Source organism: Columba livia, chromosome 17 (assembly GCF_036013475.1).
Source record: "Columba livia isolate bColLiv1 breed racing homer chromosome 17, bColLiv1.pat.W.v2, whole genome shotgun sequence".
Classification (NCBI taxonomy): domain Eukaryota; kingdom Metazoa; phylum Chordata; class Aves; order Columbiformes; family Columbidae; genus Columba; species Columba livia.
Window position 1 is genome coordinate 4,987,786 of NC_088618.1, and position 20,912 is coordinate 5,008,697.

Sequence of the window (20,912 nt, forward strand, 5' to 3'; positions counted from 1 at the left end):
TTCCCACTCTTTCTCCTCCTTTATCCACTTTTCTTTTTCCTCTTTTTTTCTATTTTTTTTTATATTTGTAAATATTTTTTTACCCTTTCCCTCTCTCTTTCCCTTTCTTTCCATATCTTTTCCCCCTCTCTTTCCCCCTCTTTTACCTTTTTTCCCTTTTTCTACTCTTTCCACTTTCCCCTTTCTCCCCCTCCTCTTTCTCTCCTTGTTATTCCTCTTTTTCTATATTTTTTCGTTTTAAATATTCTCTTTCTTTTCTCTTTCCCCCCCTCTATCCTCCCTTTTCTTTCCCCTCCTCTCTTTTCCAAATGTATTAAAAAACCTCTTCAATATATTTTTCCCCGCAAAGCCCACTACTTTTCAGCGTTCCCCATGAATATTAACCATGGAGCGCAGGGTGCTGCATCACCTGCGTCACGGGAAGGAGCCCGAGATGGCGCAGTGATGGATGGCGATACATTTAGGCTTCTACATCCTTCTTATGTATAATTTTTCTTCAAGGAAGGAGGAACAGGGTCAGGAGAATAAATTGTACCTGCGGAGAATAAACCCAGTTTTTATTCCCCCCCATGATTAGCTAAAGGGCAGGTTTTTTCTCTCCCCAAAAGCCGCCCGTGACGGCAGTTTAATGGCAACAGCTTGAGACGGACAAAGTTTGAATATCCTTGCAACAGAGAAAAGAGCAAAGCGAAAGCCCTGCTAATTACAAAAGTTGCTTTATGAAAGATAATTCAAAGCAATAATTTAGCAAACATAATCAAGTAGCGCAGATGGGGATTTTGATGAATAGTTTGCAACATGCAATTAGCAGCTCTTGCAGTTACATATCATTAACCCTCAGAGCACAAAAATTATTTTCTCATTATTAGATGAAAAGGTAAAATTAAGCTGACTAGACAGTAAAGGAACAAACTACAATTAATTACCTTCATTTATTACAGTCATTATTTTAAACTTATTTTTTTTTTTTACTCTGATAGATAGATGAAAACATCTAAATTAAAAGTTTTGTTCTGCTAAATGGGAGGTGAAACTTTGCGATGCTCGGGGTGCACCCACGTGCTGGGGCCATCCTGGCTCCATCCCAAACCGGGGGACCAGCGAGAACCCTCTTGTCACCCCACTTCATCAGTGCCAGGGATGCGGAGAAAATTATTTTGAAGGATAATAATTTTCTGGGCTCATGATAAATCCGGCCCCACTGGGAATTAACCCACCCAGGGGGCACCTTCTCATGCCGCTGGTCAATATTCATCCGGCTCCTTTGAGCTGCGTTGGGTTCGATGCAGGAGCTTTTCGTTCCAGTGTATGCGCTGGTAGCAGATGGTTTGGAGTTGCCAACTGTCAGCAAATGCACTGAAAAAAAATAAGGAAAAAAAAAAAACAAAAAACAGCCAGTGGGAAAAAAAAAAGTATTAAATTATGTTAGTGAGGATGGTAAAATAAGCTTGAAATATTTTCTCCGCTTGCTGCGTCATGAAAGAGGAAAGAGCTCAGGCACCTTCTCCTGGAGCCGGTCGGGCCAAGATGCTGTGGAAAAAGGGGGCAAAACATAACCTAATGAGCTGAGCGTCCGCTGCCTCTGCTCTCAGGAACCTCGCCAAAGCATCATTGAACTTGTCAGGAAGTATTACAACAAAATTAAGAACCAGCAGCAATTTTCTTGTGTTCGGGATCCTATGCTTTATAAAGTAAATTATTAATGCATTTTTTTCCTCTGTTAAGCAGTTACTTGCAGCAGTCTCGGTATATTTCTCATTAGAAATAACATCATCTGAAGAACTTATATTGATTCTTTTTTTTTTTTTTTAATCTCCAAATCATGAACGTGAACAACATATTTCTATGACGTTCCCTTTAACTAGAGTTCTCAGGCTTTATTTTTATATTATTGATCTTTTTTGACATGAGTTGCTTTTTGGCCTTGTGAAAACGTTGTGAGCTGCTTCTGGCTTTGGAGGAACGGGCTGGGAGTGGGAAGGGGTGGGTGTGCAATGGTGGTGTTAGTGTATGATGGGTGCGTGTGCAATGGGTTTGTGTGGGTGTGCAATGGATCTGTGTGTGTATGTGAGGGATCTGTGCATGTGTGCAATGGGTTTGTGTGGGTGTGCAATGGATCTGTGCATGTGTGTGGTGGATCTGTGCACGTGTGCAATGGGTTTGTGCACGTGTGATGGTTTGTGTTGTGGGTGTGTGTGGGTGCACGGTGGGTTTGTGGGTGTGCAATGGGTCTATGTGGATGTGTGACAGGTTTGTGCAATGGGTTTTTTCGGGTGTGCAAGGGGTCTGTGGGTGTGTGATGGGTCTGTGTGGGTGTGGTGGGTTTGTGTGATGGTTGTGTGGGTGTGCAATGGATCCATGCATGTGTGCAATGGATCTGTGCATGTATGTGATGTGTCCACGCATGTGTGCGGTGGGTGGGTCTGCGTGGGTGTGCGAGGGGTTTGTGCAATGGGTTTATGTGGGTGTGCGATGGGCTTGTGAGTGTGTGATGTGTCTATATGGGTGTGATGGGTTTGTGGGTGTGCAAGGGGTCTGTGCACATGTGTGGTTGGTCTGTGTTCGTGTGCAATGTAGGTGTGTGATGGGTCTGTGCAGGTGTGCAGTGGGTCTGTATGTGTGTGATGGGTTTGTGCACGTGTGTGATGGGTTTGCACGATGGGTCTGTGGGTGCATAATGATCTGTGCACATATGCAATGGGTTTAAGGAGTCAGGGTCAAACATGGGGCACCAGGAAGGCAGCAAAGGACCTGGCACAAAGCAGGGGGTCCAGCCCCTGTCACCCAGAGCTCCCCCTGGGACAGCAGCTCCCTCCACAGCCCTCCCCGTCTCCCTCACTTCTTTACACATCAGCAGAAAAAAGCGAGGAAAATAGTAAAAGCTTGAATGTATTTTTTCATCAGTTTTCTTCAACATTTGGGGTCTCTGCTGCCGCTTTCTCCCCCCAACAGCTGTTCCTCTCTGCTGAAAAAGAGCTCATTTGTGGTTTACTGCCACCAGTATTTAGATGGAAATAACCCACTACTTATCCTGCACTTGATCTCATGGATGTAAGAATAAACTCGCCGCCGGTGCGATGCAAATCCCGCGCCTTTGGAGAGGAGGTGCTCAGACAGTCGGTCCTCGCCACCGCACCGGGAGGACGACCGGCTGCGCCGGGGGGAGTTTTACCATTTTGTCAGTCAATTATAATAATATTTCTGCTTCCAAATATTTAAAAAGTTGGCTTCGGAAGGTATAATCATGGCACAGAGGCCAGCCTGACAATAGTAATTAATTAGGCTATTACGCATTCTACAGTGATAATTGCTTTGCTGGAAAGTCACCAGCCATGAAAAGGACCCGGCGCGTAAATGTAATTCATCACGCGATGGCGATCCCGCGCCACCGCCGTGCCTCACCTTGAGCCCGCGGATGCTGCAGAGGGAGATGGAGGCGGGGGGGAATAGAAATTAATAGTATGTTGATATATAATGCAGAGGCAGAGCTCGCCGGGGGCTTTGCGGGTGGAGGAAGAGCAGTTGGCAGCAGGTTCGGTGTTGCCGATGGGCGTTGTGGTGATGAGCGGAGCGGGGATGGCGCCGGCTCAACCCCATGGAGCTGGGGCAGCTTGCGGGGATGTTCAGCCCCCCTATTTTTAGCAATTTTCTCCTCTTTTTAGCGGGATGCGGGTGACATCTCACTCTCGGGTGGGGACGCAGGGTTTGGCCCAGCTTCTGCCCAAGGGAGCAAACACGGCGTGTTTCAAAAATACAGACCCAATTTCAAAGCGGTATAGTATCAAATTTAGTCCATCTTTTTGAAATACCCTGTATTTAGTTTGTTTTTTCTACAAAACCTTGATTTTAGGACTGATGTGGGCTTTTTCTGCGTGTTTATTCAGCTCTGTGTGCAGAGTAAGAGCAGTTTTGGGGTTGGGCTGAGCTGTGCTGGTGCAGCACATGGAGCTGCTCCAGCAGGAACCACCCCTGGCATTTTGGTGAATTATCCATATCCAGAAAAGGTCACTGAAAATTTTAAATGTAGATATATATATTTTTTTCACTGACATTTTTCTTGAAGTTTAGTGGGACTCCGAAAGAGCAGAGTGGACACCTGGCTCACCGTCCTGCCGATGGACCACGCTGGTGATGCGCCAGCGCTGACGTGGGCTGAAATGGTCCCCAGGTTGCACTAGGGGAGGTTTAGTTTGGATATTAGGAACAATTTCTTCCCCAAAGGGCTGTCGGGCACTGGAACAGGCTGCCCAGGGCAGTGCTGGAGTCACCATCCCTGGAGGGGTTGGACAGACAGAGATGAGGTTCTCAGGACATGGGGCAATGCCAGGGGTGGGGTAACGCTTGGACTCGATGGTCTTGAGGGTCTTATCCAACTAAACTCATTGGTTGAGCCCTGTTGCCCATGGGCTGTGCCTGCCGCTGCTCCTCCTCTGTGCAAATTCCAAAGGGTTCAGGATTTTGGGGGGTTACAGAGTGAGTCCCCCAGCCCTGCTGTGTCTCTGCATCCTTAGGGACCTGTGGGGGAGCTCCCTGTGTCACCCCAACACCAGGTGCAACACTGTCCTGCTGCCATTCCCTGGCAGAGCTGCTCTTCGGCTGCTCCCCGCCTCCCCCCCTCCTCACCACTTTATTGTTATTATTTTAAAACACCCTGAAGCCAAGCGTTTTTGCAGAACGCTGAAGAAAAACCCCCAAATTCCTCCTCTGCTGGAAGCGTGGCGCCGAGAAAGTAGGTTTGTGTACGAGAGGCTATAAAAAGCCCAGCTTATACAATTTTAACAATAGAAAAATGATCTTTGTGCTCCAGTGCCTGCGAGCTGGGAAGGAGAAGGCGGTTTGCTCAGGTGGCTGCTGGATTACAAATGAGCCGTTTGCTTTGGGTTTGAATGACAAGGAATCGCAATCTGGGATGGCGGGAGCCCCGCTGTCACTGGGAGGATGGCTGAAGAGAAAAGATGCTCCGGCATGGGAGCTGCCACCAGGCTGAGGCACGAAGTTCAGCTTCCTTTGACAATTAGCCCATCGGTGGCTTAAAAGTGTTTTAATTGACTCGTCTGCTGATGGTAAAAGTGCGTTTGCCAGCACAGAATGCTGGGTGGGCGCCTCTTCCTCCATCACCAGTTGGCACAGGTGCCCAGTTTGCATCAGACTGGTATTTTCTGGCTGGGAATGGGTCAGCTTAATCTCTGGATGGTGCGCCCAGGGCAGCAGGGACACAGAGGTCCTTGTGTCCCCATCCCACCTGCTGCTGGTCAGGCTGGATGTACGGGGTTGGGAAGGGAACCCTCAGCAAACAAAGTGGACCAGAGCCTGGTGGGCCACAGCCCCCACCCCGAGGCATCAGCACACCTTGAAAAATTAGGGGGATTAAATGATTTATGCTCATCAATATTGCATGGGAGCGTGTGGAACATTAATACATTGTTCCGTTATTGGTGATGTAGCGTGTGAGCCTCACTGGTACCCTGGCAGCCAAGGGGGACAGGGGCTCAATGTCCCTGTCTTGGTGCATGGGGACAGCACCAGCATCGCTCCTGCCCGTGACATCGCCCCAGCCGTGCTGTGCCAGGGAGGGCGGCTGGGGGGGCTGTGTGCCGGATCCGGCCCAGTGAGCACAACAACAGCTAGAATTCTTTATTTCTTATTTAAGCGCTGACATTAAATTATAATTTTCATTTACTCAGAGCACATCAATGATTCAGGGCGATGTGACACGGCAGTGGCACGAGGAGTTTAGCCAAAGGCAGCGAGCGGCTGCGCAGGGCACAGAGCGGGCACGGAGCCATGCTGGGGGGACACTGGTGCCGACCACAGGCAACACCTGTCCCAGTGGCCTGGCACCCATCTCTCACCCCCTTTTTTCATCTCATTGCAGGTGATTGCACTTAGTAAGAGAAGCAAGGAGGCTGAGACGGCTTTCCTGAGCGTGTACAAGCAATTAATTGAAGCTCCAGGTAAGCAACGCGGTGGTGACCTGGCTGCCTAACGAGTCGCGTGCCGGCCCCAGTGCCGAGAGGAGCCAGCGAGGACCGCGGCATTGCCGCCAGCCCTGTCCCTTGTCCCCGGTACCGCTGGCATCACCGACCTCTGCTTGCGCATGGTGCTCTGGAAATACTGGCCGAAGAAGAGAGGAGAGGAAGCAGCTTTTGCCATCGCTGTGTTTCAGCCCCTGAGCCAAATGCATCTTGACATTAGGAAAGGAATACATTTGCTCAGCCCTTGTAATAACACTGCAGCTATCCCCAGGTGTCTGTTTGACGGTAAGTTAACCGAAGTGACCGAGCGCCAGCTCACAGAACAGCTCCTGGCACTGCCTGGGGAGGATTCTCCCTGGTTTTGCGCTGTGCCAGACATTACACCCGGTTTGGGGCACCGCTTGAAGTCTTGGGAGGGGGAAACTGAGGCATGGAGCAGCTCTGAGGCTTGTGTTGTGCTAGGGCTGGGTGAGGGGCTGGGATCCCCCTCCCCGCTGCTCCCCTCTTTCCCCCACACTCTGAGCGGGGGGTGTCGGCTGTGCCAGGCACAGAGCATCCTCCGGCACGGCGAGCTGCACACGGCTGGAGATGCGTAGAAGGGCTCCTGCAGGGCCACTAATTCATTTTCCAGACATTTAGGAATAACAAAATGTTTTAATGATTTCTTAGGGGAATTATGGAGACATATTTTTGTCCTCATTAAATTTTCTCCTCTGTTACAAGAACCAAATGTCAGCTTGGTTTCCAGAACCCTGTTATCTTCCCTCCTCATGTCCCCATGCTCACCCACCGTGTTCCTCCTGCTTGCACACACGTGCACACACATGCACATGGATGCACACACATGTACACCCCAAAAGTGCTCCCCGGGATCTCTGCACCTCCCTCGTCCTCCTCCCCTCTCTCTGCTCTCCTGCAGCATCCATCTCTGGCTCCCTTTCTCCTCCCCAAATCCTCCCACCCGTCGTTCTGTCCCTGTCCATAACGTGTCCATGTGTCTCTCGACAGCCGAACTCTTTGTGGAATACTTGACAAGCGCCACATAAGTCCTGATTCGACATTTTTTTTTGCTTTGAATGGCTGCTGTCAACACAAATCTCTGGCAGAGACTGTAACGGAGCCTGATTGCTCAGCAAGTATTTTGATAAGTGAGCTGGCTGTGTGTCTGTAATTACGGGAGAAAACCGTAAATCTTTTGGATATTGTTCACACAGATGTGGCGTGAAGGGAAGGGGGGGAAGCAGTAAAATGTGTTAAAAGCATAATTAATGTCATTGTTGTTGGGGATGATTTGATTTAAGGCTGACTTGGGCTGGTGGAGGGATTCGTAGGGCACCGCTGGATGTGTCGGAGCAGGTTGGGATGGAGGGGTGGAGGAGATGCCCCAGTGGGAGAATTGTCGGCACCAGGGAGGTATCAGGGATGCACATGGGTGCACAGTGGATGGACTGTGGGTGCTCCATGGGTGTCCCCTGTTCCTGGAGCTGGCCAGCGGTATGGAGCAGATGTCACCAGCATGTCACCTGCTAAAGGCCAGGCCAAGTGGCCAGGCTCTGACACAGGGATGAGCACTGGTCCCTGGGGACACGGGTGCTCCCTGGAGCTGTGTGTGCTCAGGAGAAGGTGACAAGCACCCCAGACACCTCCTGCCGCATCCCACCATCACACAGTGCTTCCAGCTGCTCTGGTGCTGTGGTGGGGTGTCTGGGAGCAGGTCTGCTGGTGGCTCAGGCACCATCCAGCATGGGAAAAGGCCCCTCCAGCCCTGTTCCCCCCTGCTGGGGCTGGGGACACCAAGAGAGGCCCCTGCCCACCGCCCCCATCCCTGCTGCAGCACTGCCGGTGCCACTAAAGGACAGCCAATAACGCCAGCTAGTGGCAGCACTTATTATATAAACTTTAAAAAAAAGTATATATATATATATATATATGTGTATGTATATATATATATATATAGTGGGCGAGCTTATGGAGCGATAGATAGACCTGCATGGGCAGCGTGTTCCACTTTGCAGCAGGGATTTACTGATTCCTGCAGGAGCTGGTTGTGCTGTCGGTGGGCGATGCCACGTGGCACCACAAAGTCTTGTTTGTCACATCCCTCTCTCGTGTCACCTGTCACCCAGCTGTGCCACGGGGCTCATGGCTGCTTGGCTGTGTTGTCAGCGCCGTCTCCTCTAACCTGTCCTGATGGGGGCTGTGATCCATGCTGGGGGGACCGTCCCCTGCACCGTGGGCAGTATCCCAAGCCCTCCCGTGTGGCTCAGAGTGTGACGGCATGTGGCATCCACAGTGCCTTGGTATGAGGAGATTACATGCTTGGTGTCAAGCGTATCCTCTCTCCAGCCCTGCAGGTGCAAGTGTGGTTTGATCTTGGTGCAAACATGGTGCAAGTGTGGTATAATCTTGGTGCAAACATGGTGCAGCTTGGTGTGAGCTTGTTGCCTGGTTCCAGCAGCCCCTTGGTGCATCTGGACACGTCGCACACGGTGGCGGAGCTGTCCCTGCAGCTGAGGACAGCGTTTTCCTGGTAGTGGAACAGTGCAGTATTAGGACAGTGTAATTAATCCAGCTGAGTATTTTGCAGACTGATGTAGGAAGCAGAGCCGGAGCATCGCTTGCTCTTTTCCCTTCTAAAAGCTCCACTCCCCATTGCTTCATCCCAGGATATCGGCTCCATGCAGGGAGCAGCCCACTGGGGGATCACCCTGGTTGTTTTTCACGGGAGGGGAAATGCTGTCCTGAGGAAAATCCCTGGAGCTTTATCACTCAGGCCAGTTCCTCCCGTGTTATTTCTCATTATGGAGGTGAGAGGAGTTGCCGGCATGGATCAGGCGAGGGCTGTCCTAGCGTTTATCCCTGCGGAGGCGGCTCGCAGGCTGGCACCGAGCCTCCTGCAACACCCCCAGGGCTGGGGGAGCGTGGGGGGAACTCTGGCCCCCGCAGCCTGTGAGCTGGGGCCCTGGAGCGCAGGGTTTAATTAGCCGTATCGTTATCTCAGCTTGGGTACTTACGGGTGTTATTAATGGCTGTGAAAGCATCCAGGCCGGTTGGGGACCATGCTGCATCTCCACGATGCCCTTCCATGGCATGTTCCCACATCCTTGGGTGGGGAAGCAGCCTGAAGGATGCCGAGCCCCAGCGTGCTGTGAGCCAAGGGATGCTGAACCGAGGGATGCTGTGAGCAGCCTGGGGGGGTCCCAGCTGGGTCACCAATTGGGTACCAAAGCCAGTGGCGTGCCAACTGGGCTCAGCACCCACCTCTGCCTGGGTCCCCACAGCCCAGCTCTGGCCGAATCCCGCGGCATGGCCACAGTGGTGCTGGGTCCCCTTCATCCCGCACCGCTGCCATCTCAGCCGGGGACTCACTGAGCAGAAGAGCTGCTCTGTGTCCCGTTGGGGGTGGAGGCAGCCAGTCGTTTGTTTTGTTGTGTTTATTTTTTTCCATCACCGTTATTATTTTTTACCCTTGGATGCGTGCCACACGTCCATGCCGTACAGTAGCGTGCCTGCTCCGTCCCACTTCCCTGTTTGTCTAACTTTTTGACCCTGGAGAATTCAAATCTATTTTCTTTTTCCTTCTTATCAAAAAAAGAAAAAAACAAAACAAAAAAACCCTCTGTATTAACCTGGCTCAATAGGAGGCATTTTCTTGAACTTATTAAAAAATCCAGACTTGTAAATTAATTTGTTCATGTTGTACAATGGCAGTGCAGATGGACTCATTAGCATGCACACAACAAATAATTATAGATGAATTTTTAGCTGGCCTGCTTAATGGGCTTGCTGGGTTAATTATGTCAATGTATAATTACATCAGCCCTGGGAGACATAATGGCACACCCTGCTGAGCAGACACCGGCTAATGACGGTGTAATGCTGACAGAGGGAAGACAGACGGCTCGGAAGGCACCTGCTTACCTCGGCACAAACCGCCATTGTCTGTGCCCAAACTGGGGCCACTGGTGCCACGGGTGCCACCAGTTCACTCAGGCAGGTCATGCCCCCATGCAGCCCCACTGGTTTCTTGGGGCTGTTGATGGAAAACACGGGACTGAGGGGTATCCCCATGGCACCTGTTACTCAATAGGGTGTCCCCATGTCACCCAGCACCCCATGTGGTGCCCTGGAGCTGGGAGGGCACATGCTCTGGTTTTAAGCAGGGTGCAGAGGGTGGCTGCCCTGGAGTGGGTGGCAAGGAGAGTGGGCACCCAGGGAAGGTGGGAGAGGGCCGGGGGTGCCACCCCTCCCCTCACCAGCACCCCACATCCCGCAGACCCCGCGCCAGTGCTGGAGGCTGCCCGGAGCCTGGAGGACCGACTGCAGCAGCTCCAGCGCCTCGAGCCTGAACCGTCCCCCCTGAAGGAGCTCGGCCGCCCCTGGAAGAAGCACCCAGAGCTCGTCAGCAGCAAAGGTACCCCCCGGTACCGGCCACCCTGTTGGACAAGGGTGGCAGTGACAATCCCCAGCTGGGTCCCCCGATGTGCCTCCGAGCACCCCTGGGACGTGGTGGGTCTCGGGGCCAGGACCTGTCCCCTGGCCTATGGTCCCTGGTGGCCGTGGCTGCTGTCCCCAGCATGGCTGTGTCCCCCTGCAGAGCACAGAGAGGGGACATCACCAGCGGCTGGGCTCGCAGCTGAGCCCCTGCGCTCCAGCATCGACAGCAAAGCGCTGTGCGCAGAAACCTCGCTGCAGAGAAATGAGGCAGAGAAGCAAAAGTACGTGAGTACCGGGGACATCCTGGGGTGCTGGGGACACACACGGCTCTGTCCTCCCTCCTGGACAAGGCTGTCCGTTTGTCCTTCCCTCTGCTCTTTCCTTTTGCACCTCCTTTGCTGTCTGGGTTGGGACAGATGCATCCAGCCCGTAAACCTGATACACAGTCTCAGCTACTTGAGTGTCTGTTTGTCTGTCCATCCCTGATCCAAGGCGGGTTTTGGGCAGAGCTGGGGCAGGTTCCTCATGCTGACCCCTCATGCCGTCTCCTTGGCATGTGACTTTGCTCGGACAAATGTGTTAAATCCAGGTTGGCAGATAATCCTCATGAAATGGCCTTTTAATTTGGAGGCTCCCGGCTTTCCCGGTGGCTTCATTGTTATTCTTTAACACACTGCACGGGGAAACAAATGAGGAATCTTTAAACCCTAAATTGCAGATCTCTGCTGTAAGTTCCTGGCAAGTGCAGGCTATAAATAATGCAGGATAACTTTTCCCTGATTGCTTCCCCCCTTCCAATTAATTATGGGCGGGGTGGGCAGCTATTCCCCTATCACAGGGGTTTCAGCCACAGGGATCGGGGCCATTTGCAACCCAAAGTGAATTTTTTTCCATCCGGGGCAATAAATCCCTTAACATCAGGGAGCAACATGACTTGAACAGATCCCAGCATCGACTGGTGGGTCTGTCCCTGATGTCACCAAGTGATGGGGGACACAGCGGGGGTTCTCCGTGGGCTGTGGGGTGGGCACGGTCGCGGTGCCACCAGCACGGTGGTGACACCCGTCTCTTGCAGGGGGCTGCAGGAAGCTCAGGTCACTTTGGCTGCTCGGCTGGGAGAGGCAGAGGAGAAGATCAAAGTGCTCCACGCAGGTAGGGGAGCTGGGGGCGCTGCTGGCCATGGGAGGGCCCAGCCCTCATCCCAGAGCTCACCTTCCTCTTCCTCTTCCCAGCGCTGAAGGCCACGCAGACAGAGCTGCTGGAGCTGCGGTGTAAATACGATGAGGAAGCTGCATCCAAGTAAGTTGCTGGTGATGCCCAGAGGTTGTTGGCAGCCGAGCAGCCCGTGGCAGCGCCGGGATGTCCCCACGGTGCTGCTGAATGGCTTGAGGTCCAGCTCTGGGGTCACCAGCATGGGACAGACTTGGACCTGTTGGAGAGGAGCCACAGAAGTGATGCGAGGCTGGAACAGCTCTGCTGGGAGGATGGGCTGAGAGAGCTGGGGTGTTCAGTCTGGAGAAGAGAAGCTCCAGGGAGACCTTATTGTGGCCTTTCCGGACTTAAAAGGGGCCGATAAGAAAGTTGGGGACAGACTTTTGAGCAGGGACTGTTGTGATAGGACAAGGGGTGATGGTTTTAAACTAGAGGAGAGGAGATTCAGGCTGGACATGAGGAAGAAATTGTTGCCCCTGAGAGTGCTGAGAGCCTGGCTCAGGTTGCCCAGAGAGGTGGTGGATGAACCATCCCTGGAGACATCCCAGGCCAGGCTGGACGGGGCTCTGAGCAACCTGAGCTGGTGAAGATGTCCCTGCTCATGGCAGGGGTGGCACTGGGGGAGCTTTGAAGGTCCCTTCCCATCCAGGTTGTGGGGGATCCCCATATCTAAGACACTGGCAGGAGCTATCGCCAGCCTTAGAGGGCTGGGTCAGTGCCTCCGCACCAGCTGATGCCTCTTGCTTTCCCATCACAGGGCAGACGAAGTAGCCATGATCATGACGAACCTCGAAAAAGCCAACCAGGTGAGCTGGGAGGTGAACCCTGAGCATCCATGTGGCTTGGATGTCTGTTCCCAAAAATGGGTGGCCAGGCTCCAGGACTGGGAAGCCCTGCGAATGGGGGTCTCTGGTTTCCTTCGCCCACTGGCTCCTCCAAACCAGCCTGGTGGGACCTCTTGCCCCATATTGGGGGTTGCTGATGTGTTTGAGCTTCTGCCAGGCTCTGGTTTGGCTGCTGGAGCTGGAGTTTGTCACCTCCAGCCTCTCCCGGGTGTTTTATGGCATGACCCACACCACCCTCAGGTTGGTTTCTGGTGTCATTACTTCTGGTCCTCGCTGCTCTTATTCATTAGTTTATTTAATTCTCAAAATGTAAGTACAAATAAATAATAAACAACTGTAAAGAGAAATTTGCAATCTCCATCCTGGAGGCGGTCTGTGACCCAGAGACTGGGATTGGGAACCACGTCAGGATGTGGGGAGCTGAAATACATGGGGGTGGGGGCTTGTGGTGGGGGTGGCAGGAGCAGGATGCTCAGGTGGGCGCAGGTCCCTGAGCCCAGCTCTGCCTGCTGCAGGGTGGGATGAGACACGGGTGCCTGGCCTGACACACGTTCTGCTCTCTTGCAGCGAGCGGAGGCGGCGCAGAGGGAGGTGGAGAGTTTGCGAGAGCAGCTGGCGGCCGTGAACAGCTCCCTGCGCCTGGCCTGCTGCTCCCCAACGGGCGCTGCGGGGGTGAGAGCACCCCGCGGGGCTGGCAACACCCCAACACGGCCAGGGGCACCCCCTTGGGGCAGGGAGCACCCCATCACAGCCAGCAGCACCCCATCATAGCCAGGAGCACCCCACTGCACTTCAGAGCACTCCGTTGCATTCAGGAGCACCCTTTTGCATTTGGGAGCACCCATCGTGTTTGGGAACAAATTCAAAATGCCTGTGACCAGGGCATTTTTTTCCCCCATGAGGGTGGGAGTGTTGGCGATGCCCTCCCTGCAGCCCCAGGCTCCTGTGGGGAGGGGGACGTGCATCCCCATAGCACCCAGTAGAGACCTGTGAGGGCACAGAGAAGGTTCCAGGTCCCTGTCCTGCAGGGTTGAGTCCTGGGCTCTTCTGCTTCCCATGGGAACACATCTGATGGGGAGGGTGGCCCGTGTCCCCACATCAGGTGGCCAGGAGCTGACAGTGTCCCCTCTCCCAGCAGGACAAAGTGAACTATTCCATGTGCTCAGGGTCGAGGCTGGAGGCGGCTCTGGCCGCCAAGGACAGGGAGATCCTGCGACTCCTGAAGGACGTCCAGCACCTCCAGAGCTCGCTGCAGGAGCTGGAGGAGTCCTCGGCCACCCAGATCGCTGAGCTGGAGGGACAGCTGGCCGCCAAGAATGAAGCCATCAAGGTGGGGACAAGGAGCTCGCCAGGGAGCAGGGGGACATGGGTCTGGCCATGTCGGGGGTGCACCCAGAGCTGGCTGTGAGGGAGGTTGTCCTACCCCTCTGCCCTGGTGAGGCCCCATCTGGGATCCTGTGTCCAGTTCTGGGCTCCCCAGTTTAAGAATGACAAATTACTGGAGGGAGTCCAGCAGTGGGCTACAAAGATGCTGAGGAGTCTGGAGCATCTTTCTGACAAGAAAAGGCTGAGAGAGCTGGCGCTGTTCAGCTGGAGAAGAGAAGCTGAGATGGGACCTCGTTTATGTGATAAGTATCTCCAGGGTGGGTGTCAGAGGGTGGACCAGCCTCTTTTCAGTGGTGCCCAACGATGGAATGAGGGGCAGTGGGCACAGACTGAAACACAGGAGGTTCCCTCTGAATATGAGGAGAAACGTCTTTCCTTTGAGGTGCCAGAGCCTGGACCGGGCTGCCCAGGGCAGGTGTGGAGTCTCCTTCTCTGGAGACATTCAAACCCACCTGGATGTGACCCTGTGTGATCTGCTCTGGTGACCCTGCGTTAGCAGGGGTTGGACTGGATGATTTCCAGAGGTCCCTTCAACCCCAACCATCCTCTGATTTTGTGACCCCCCCTCCTCTGCTCCGCAGAAGCTGGAGGAGAAGCTGCAGGCACAGGCAGACTATGAGGAGATCAAAACGGAGCTGAGGTATGGGCTCAACCAGCACCCATGGGTGTTGCCTCCTGTCCCCTGGCTGGCCAGGTGCTGCCAGTGCCCATGGCAGCTTGATGGAAGCAAAAAGTGTCCCCCCCTTGCCTCCCCCCAGCATCCTGAAGGCGATGAAGGTGGCCTCTGCCAGCTGCAGCCTCCCCCAGGCAAGTGCCACGGGACGTGCCGACCCGCTCGCCGGGCTGGGGTGCCTGTGCCAGCCCCGCTGCCGGGGGCTCCGCTGCCCCTTCCCATCCCGGCTTGGCTCCTTGCAGAGCGGATCCAAGGCGGAGGAGGCCCTGCTGCTGGGGAAGGAGGCGTTCTACCCCTCGCAGAAGTACCTGCTGGAGAAGCCCAGCCTGTTGGCCAGCACTGGTAAGGTTCCCAGGTCCTCATGGCATCGTTGGTCCCCCCAGGAGCATCCACAGTACCACTGGGAGCATCCCTGGGGATGTGGACGGCAGGACTGGATCCTGCCCTGGCTGTGGGAAGGAGCCTGGAGGCAGCAGCAGGGTGGGGGGATGGCCAAGGGGGTGGAATGCCACCTGGGGAAACTGAGGCAGGAGATGCCTCACTGCATGGCCATGGCGGGGGGAACCCTAGTGTGTCTCCCTCTCTCCTTCATCTCTAGAGGAGGATCACTCCGAAGACGAGTCAGGGAAGGATTCTCTGGGCGTGGAGCAGCCATACCCGTCCCCCCAGCACGCCCCGGTGGATGAACCCGCCTCCCCCACTCCCATCCCGCCTCTGCCTGGCCCCGGCCTGGCCCCTGATGGCCCCCGGAATTTCTCACTGTCCCCATTCCCGGGGGGCGAGCGGCTTTCAGGGGACCCCAAGACCCCCCACCTCCCACCACCTACTTTCTTCGGGGCCAAAAGTGGTGCTGTCCCCCCCACCACCGTGCCAGCCGCCAGCCCCCCCGGCACCGAACCATCTGATGGCAGCACTGGCAGCTCTGCCGACGAGGAGCAGCTGGACACGGCCGAAATTGCCTTCCAAGTGAAGGAGCAGCTGCTGAAGCACAACATCGGGCAGCGGGTGTTCGGGCATTACGTACTGGGGCTGTCGCAGGGCTCGGTCAGCGAGATCCTGGCCCGGCCCAAGCCCTGGCGCAAGCTGACGGTGAAGGGCAAGGAGCCGTTCATCAAGATGAAGCAGTTCCTCTCCGACGAGCAGAACGTGCTGGCCCTGAGGACTATCCAGGTGCGCCAGAGAGGTGAGTGGTTGGGGTTGGGGTGGCCCCGATCCACTCCCTGCACACCCGGGGTGCTCCATGCCGCGGTGGGGACGTTCGCCAGCCCCTGGTGTGCCGGCAAGACAGGCAGTGGTGGCACACTGAGTCACTGGTGTCACTTGGGGATTGTCCCTGGTGCCCCCGCTCACTGGAGCCCTGGCAAATGGTGGGGATTAATAGTGATTAACACCAACCCCTCATGGAAGCTGCATCCTCGGCTGTGCTTTACTCATTTATTCTGACAAGTGCCGTTTAATTATTCATTAGGCTGTTTCGTGGCGTATGAATTGATGTGCTTGGGAATTTTTCATTAAAATAATGAAGTCTTAATGCTGGGGGACCACAGCTCCTGGCCTGGTCCCAGTGGTGGCCAGTCACTTGTGTCCCTGCGGTGGCACCAGGACAGGGCAATATCGATAGGATGAGAAGAAATGGTCTCAAGTTGCACCAGGGGAGGTTGAGGTTGGATCTTGGGAACAATTTCTTCCCCAAAGGGCTGTGGGGCATTGGAACAGGCTGCCCAGGGCAGTGCTGGAGTCACCATCCCTGGAGGGGTTGAACAGACATGGAGATGCAGTTCTCAGGGACATGGTTTATTTTCAGGATTGGGTTAATGGTTGGACTCGATGACCTTGAGGGTCTTTCCCAGCCAAAATGAGTCCATGATTCTGTGGTCTATGTATCTGCTGACATTTCAACCCCAAAGGCTCCGATTTATGCCCTGGATCTGATTCAGCATTAATCCTTCACCTGCAGGAGGACTTGGTGCCAGGGTGGGGATGTGGTCTCCATACCCATATCTCTGCTCAGCACCCTGCGTGCCCTTGGATGGGACAAGCAAGGCGGGCAGGAGATACCATGCCGGAGGCAGGAGCTGACAGCCGGGGCAACCGGGGCTCCCAACGCTCCAGCTATCGACTAATCAGGAGTGACATTTGTCTTAAATCCAGCATCCCTAAAAATAACTGAACATGAGGAGCAGTAAATACTTCCTGACATACAAGTAGAGCTTGTAAAACCAGCACCGGTGACAAAACTGTTTTCCTGCCTCTTTGATCAGGTAGCATCACGCCACGGATCAGGACGCCAGAGACCGGCTCTGACGATGCCATCAAAAGCATCTTGGAGCAGGCGAAGAAGGAGATCGAGTTGCAGAAGGGAGGTAAGTGCTGGCATGTGCGTTGCCCTGGGGGGACCAAGCCCTGGGTCTGTCCCCGTGGAGCTGGCACACGAAAATGGGCCTTATTTGATATTTCTCCCACTGACACCCATAGAGATTTGGGATGTGGTGGGAAGAAATGCTGGTGAATACTGTTAGGGACTCTCTGTGCAGTGGAGTTTGTACCTGGGCTTTCAGAAACTTTGGATCTACTCTTTTCTCCCCTCCCTGCCCCAAACCAGATGATTAAATGAGGATTCAGGATCCATCTGGCATGGGGAATCATTAAAGCAGCTGCGCTCGCAGTCAATTACAAGCAATGAAATACATTAAAACAGGTAGTCTGCTGAGAAAGCAGAATCCCGGAGAATTAAATTAGGCAGGAACGGTGGAAAAACAGACAGGGAAAACAAACATGTTTGTTTGTTGCTGTTGTTGGTAATGGGATTTGTTTTGCAGTTGTCAAAAAGGAAGCTTGTTGGGAGCTGGGGGTGTCATAGCTTTTGTTTTGTGGGTGCTGCTGGTCCTTCTGATCCGCACTCATGTGGACAGTGCTCTGAGCTTGGACTGGGCTAAAATGCCTTTTTTCCTGCATTTTGAATTATTGCCATGTGGCAAAACAAAATATGCTGCCCCTCAGGGCTCCCCTCACTCCTTTTCTTTGCAGGTGAACCTAAAATGCCATCAGCGTCGCAGGCGGTGGCCAACGGGGCAGGTGGCAGCAGCTCGGAGGATGCCATCAAGAGCATCCTGGAGCAGGCACGGCGGGAGATGCAGGCACAGCAGCAGGCGCTGCTGGAGATGGAGTCGGGGGGCAGCGGGCGCCCCGGGGACACACCACCCGCCGAGCGCTCCACCTTGGCCACTGTCAACCAGAACATCGTCCCCACATACGTCAAGCAGGAGGAGGGGAGCAGGACCAGCCCCGGCCCCCCACAACCTCCCCTGGCCGTCCTGTCGCCTGCTGCCTTCGTCCAGAGCATCATCCGGAAGGTGAAGTCGGAGATTGGTGATGCTGGTTCCTACTTTGACCAGCATTGGGCATCTGAGCGGAGCCTGATCAGCCGACCCTACACCTCTGTCTCGCCTTCGCTCTCATCCTCCTCCTCAAGCTATTCCAGCATGGCCAATGGCCGGGGCTGGCCGCGGGGCGAGCCCAGTGAAGGTGGCACCAATGAGGATGAGATGCCACCAGCAGATGATGAGCCCCAGGTGAAGGTGGAGGGAACCGGTGCAGAATCGGTGGCTGGTGGTCGTCTCTCCTACTACCCCTCCTACGTGCCACGGACCCTCAAACCCACCGTGCCGCCGCTGACACCAGAGCAGTACGAGATGTACATGTACAGGGAGGTGGACACACTGGAGCTGACCCGGCAGGTCAAGGAGAAGTTGGCCAAGAATGGCATCTGCCAGAGGATCTTCGGAGAGAAGGTACCAGCCTGGAGAAGGGGAGGTCTGTTGTCACCTCTGCTCCGTGACCCAGAGCCCGGGGCTCATCAGTGGCCTCCACCAGCTCCTCCCAGGGACCCCACTCACCCCACTGGGTTTCCCCTTCGAGGACGCTGAGTTCTCAGGGTCTGACCCAACCCCAAGCAGTCTCCCAGTGGCCACCACCAACTAGTGGCACTTCCCACCAGGAATTCCCTGTCTCCTGCACAGAGCCCTGCGGGGACCATCCTCCCAGCCCACTGGGTATCCTGGGGCGACCCACCACGGTCCCAGCACCTGCAGCTGGGGCAAAGGGACTGGGATGTACTGTGGGGCCATGAGCGTGGTAGCAACCTGATGCTTGGGGGATGACAAATGCCTGGTCCTTAGGTGCTGGGGCTGTCCCAGGGCAGCGTGAGTGACATGTTGTCGCGGCCCAAACCGTGGAGCAAGCTGACGCAGAAGGGTCGGGAGCCCTTCATCCGCATGCAGCTCTGGCTGAGCGACCAGCTGGGCCAAGGCATCAGCCAGCAGCCGACCCCCTCCCAGGGTAAGTGCCACTGCCATCCCCGTGGTCCCCACGTGCCATCAGTGTCCCCAGCACTTCTGCATCTCCCCCAGCACCCCTGTCCACACCCCAAACCTGAGCGGCCCTTTACATCCCCCTCTCCTCTGATACATACAACTTGTTTGAACCCACATATTTAGTCGCTTGGACAATTTAGGGCTGTTATACAGATCCTCAAATGTTATTTTGTCAGAAATGGGTTTGAAAGTCATCTAGTCTGAGAAAAAAAGGAAAAACCGCAATAAAAATCCTTGGCTTTGTGCCTGGCATGAAGAGGTAACTGTATTTTTTAATATTACTTCTATTATATTTCTAATATATATATTATTATACATCGATATTATTGTACATCGATAATTATGCATCTCTAATGTTTATATTAGAGATACATTTTTTAATATTATTTCTCTAACTATTCTACCGCCTCCTCCAACTTTGCCATAGCCACCAGAAAATCTCATCTGGCATCCCCTCTCTCTGGAGGGCAGAGCCATGGGCTCCCCCAAAATAACCTTCCCCCTCCCACTGTCCCCACTGACCCCTCTCCCCTGGTGTCATGCAGCCAGCCCAGCGGAGCCCCAGCCATCCCCTTCACCACCCCCCAGCCCCACCGAGCAAGAGAAGGGCTGCCAGGAGCCCTTGACCTTGGCCTTGGAAAGCAGCAAAGAAAACCAGCAGCCTGAGAGCCGCTCGACGCCGGTGCTGGGTGGGAAGACGTATCCCAACAACCAGGGACCCCTGGGCATCCAGGAGATCGTGGCCATGTCTCCGGAGCTGGACACCTACTCCATCACCAAGAAGGTCAAGGAGGTCTTGACGGACAACAATTTAGGTGCGGATCCTCTCCCCGCCGGGGTTTTCGGGAGCTACTGGTGAGGCTGCATGGATGCATCCCCCCTGTTTCTGTAGCCACAGACCCCCGGGTGCTCAGGGGGGGTGGCTGGCTGGGAAATGGGGTGCACCCCCTCTTTGGGGGGGGCTGTAGCACCCACCCCTGCTGCTCTACCTCCCTCTAACCACCTCTGCTTCTCCTCCGCCAGGCCAGCGGCTGTTTGGGGAGAGCATCCTGGGCCTGACACAGGGCTCGGTGTCCGATCTCCTCTCCAGGCCCAAGCCATGGCACAAGCTGAGCCTGAAGGGGAGGGAGCCCTTCGTCCGCATGCAGCTCTGGCTCAACGACCCCCACAACGTGGAGAAGCTGCGTGACATGAAGAAGCTGGAGAAGAAAGGTGAGGGTCGGGGTGATGCATCCCCCACCCCAGGTCCAGGGTGTTGGGCACTGTGGGCTCCCCGGGCTGGGGGTGTGAGCGGCGCGCAGCTGGGTCTCCTCTCCCACAGCCTACTTGAAACGTCGGTACGGGCTGATGAGCGCCGGCTCGGACAGCGAGTCCCCCAGCACCCGCTCTGAGTGTGCCAGCCCTGGCCTGCAGCCACAGGACCTCAGCCTCCTCCAGATCAAGAAACCACGGGTGGTGCTGGCCCCGGAGGAAAAGGAAGCCCTGAAGAAAGCCTACCAGCTGGAACCCTACCCCTCCCAGCAGACCATCGAGCTGCTCTCCTTCCAGCTCAACCTCAAGACCAACACTGTCATCAACTGGTTCCACAACTACAGGTACGAGTGCTCCCGGGCTTTGGACGTCTGATGGTGCTGTGCCACCAAAGGTTGTGTCACTGTTCATCTTCCAGCTCTTCCAGTCCCTCTTGCCTAGATGAGGAGGTGCAGACCCATGCATGGTCACTGAAGGTCCCCAGGTGCAGTCACTGGAGGTCCCCAAGTACAGGATTGCAGCCATCTTGATGTGGGTTGTTCAGCCTGGAGAAGAGAAAACCCCAGGGAGACCTTATTGTGGCCTTTCAGTACTTAAAAGGGGCCAATAAGAAAGATGGGGACAGACTTTTGAGCAGGGCCTGTTGTGATAGGACAAGGGGTGATGGTTTTAAACTAAAGGAGAGGAGATTCAGACTGGACATGAGGAAGAAATTGTTGGCCCTGGGGGTGGTGAGAGCCTGGCTCTGGTTGGCCACAGA

The 20,912-nt window shown here is 54.7% G+C and overlaps 1 protein-coding gene across 9 annotated transcripts in view; it reads left to right on the forward strand.

Annotated features, from left to right (window-relative positions):
* The window catches only part of CUX2 (cut like homeobox 2), a 63,526-nt gene that overhangs the window by 40,810 nt on the left and 1,804 nt on the right, over positions 1 to 20,912 (forward strand). For 3 of the 9 annotated variants that reach the window (XM_065033464.1, XM_065033470.1, XM_065033468.1), the window contains exons 2-18: positions 5,876 to 5,954; positions 10,252 to 10,389; positions 10,573 to 10,693; positions 11,488 to 11,564; positions 11,645 to 11,711; positions 12,382 to 12,430; positions 13,037 to 13,141; positions 13,605 to 13,799; positions 14,437 to 14,495; positions 14,614 to 14,870; positions 15,127 to 15,711; positions 16,790 to 16,891; positions 17,556 to 18,319; positions 18,707 to 18,866; positions 19,447 to 19,716; positions 19,925 to 20,113; positions 20,223 to 20,496. In XM_065033464.1, coding sequence (XP_064889536.1) covers positions 5,876 to 5,954; positions 10,252 to 10,389; positions 10,573 to 10,693; positions 11,488 to 11,564; positions 11,645 to 11,711; positions 12,382 to 12,430; positions 13,037 to 13,141; positions 13,605 to 13,799; positions 14,437 to 14,495; positions 14,614 to 14,870; positions 15,127 to 15,711; positions 16,790 to 16,891; positions 17,556 to 18,319; positions 18,707 to 18,866; positions 19,447 to 19,716; positions 19,925 to 20,113; positions 20,223 to 20,496 — 3,491 coding nt within the window. The other 6 variants (XM_065033466.1, XM_065033467.1, XM_065033471.1 and 3 more) reach the window with 6 other exon arrangements.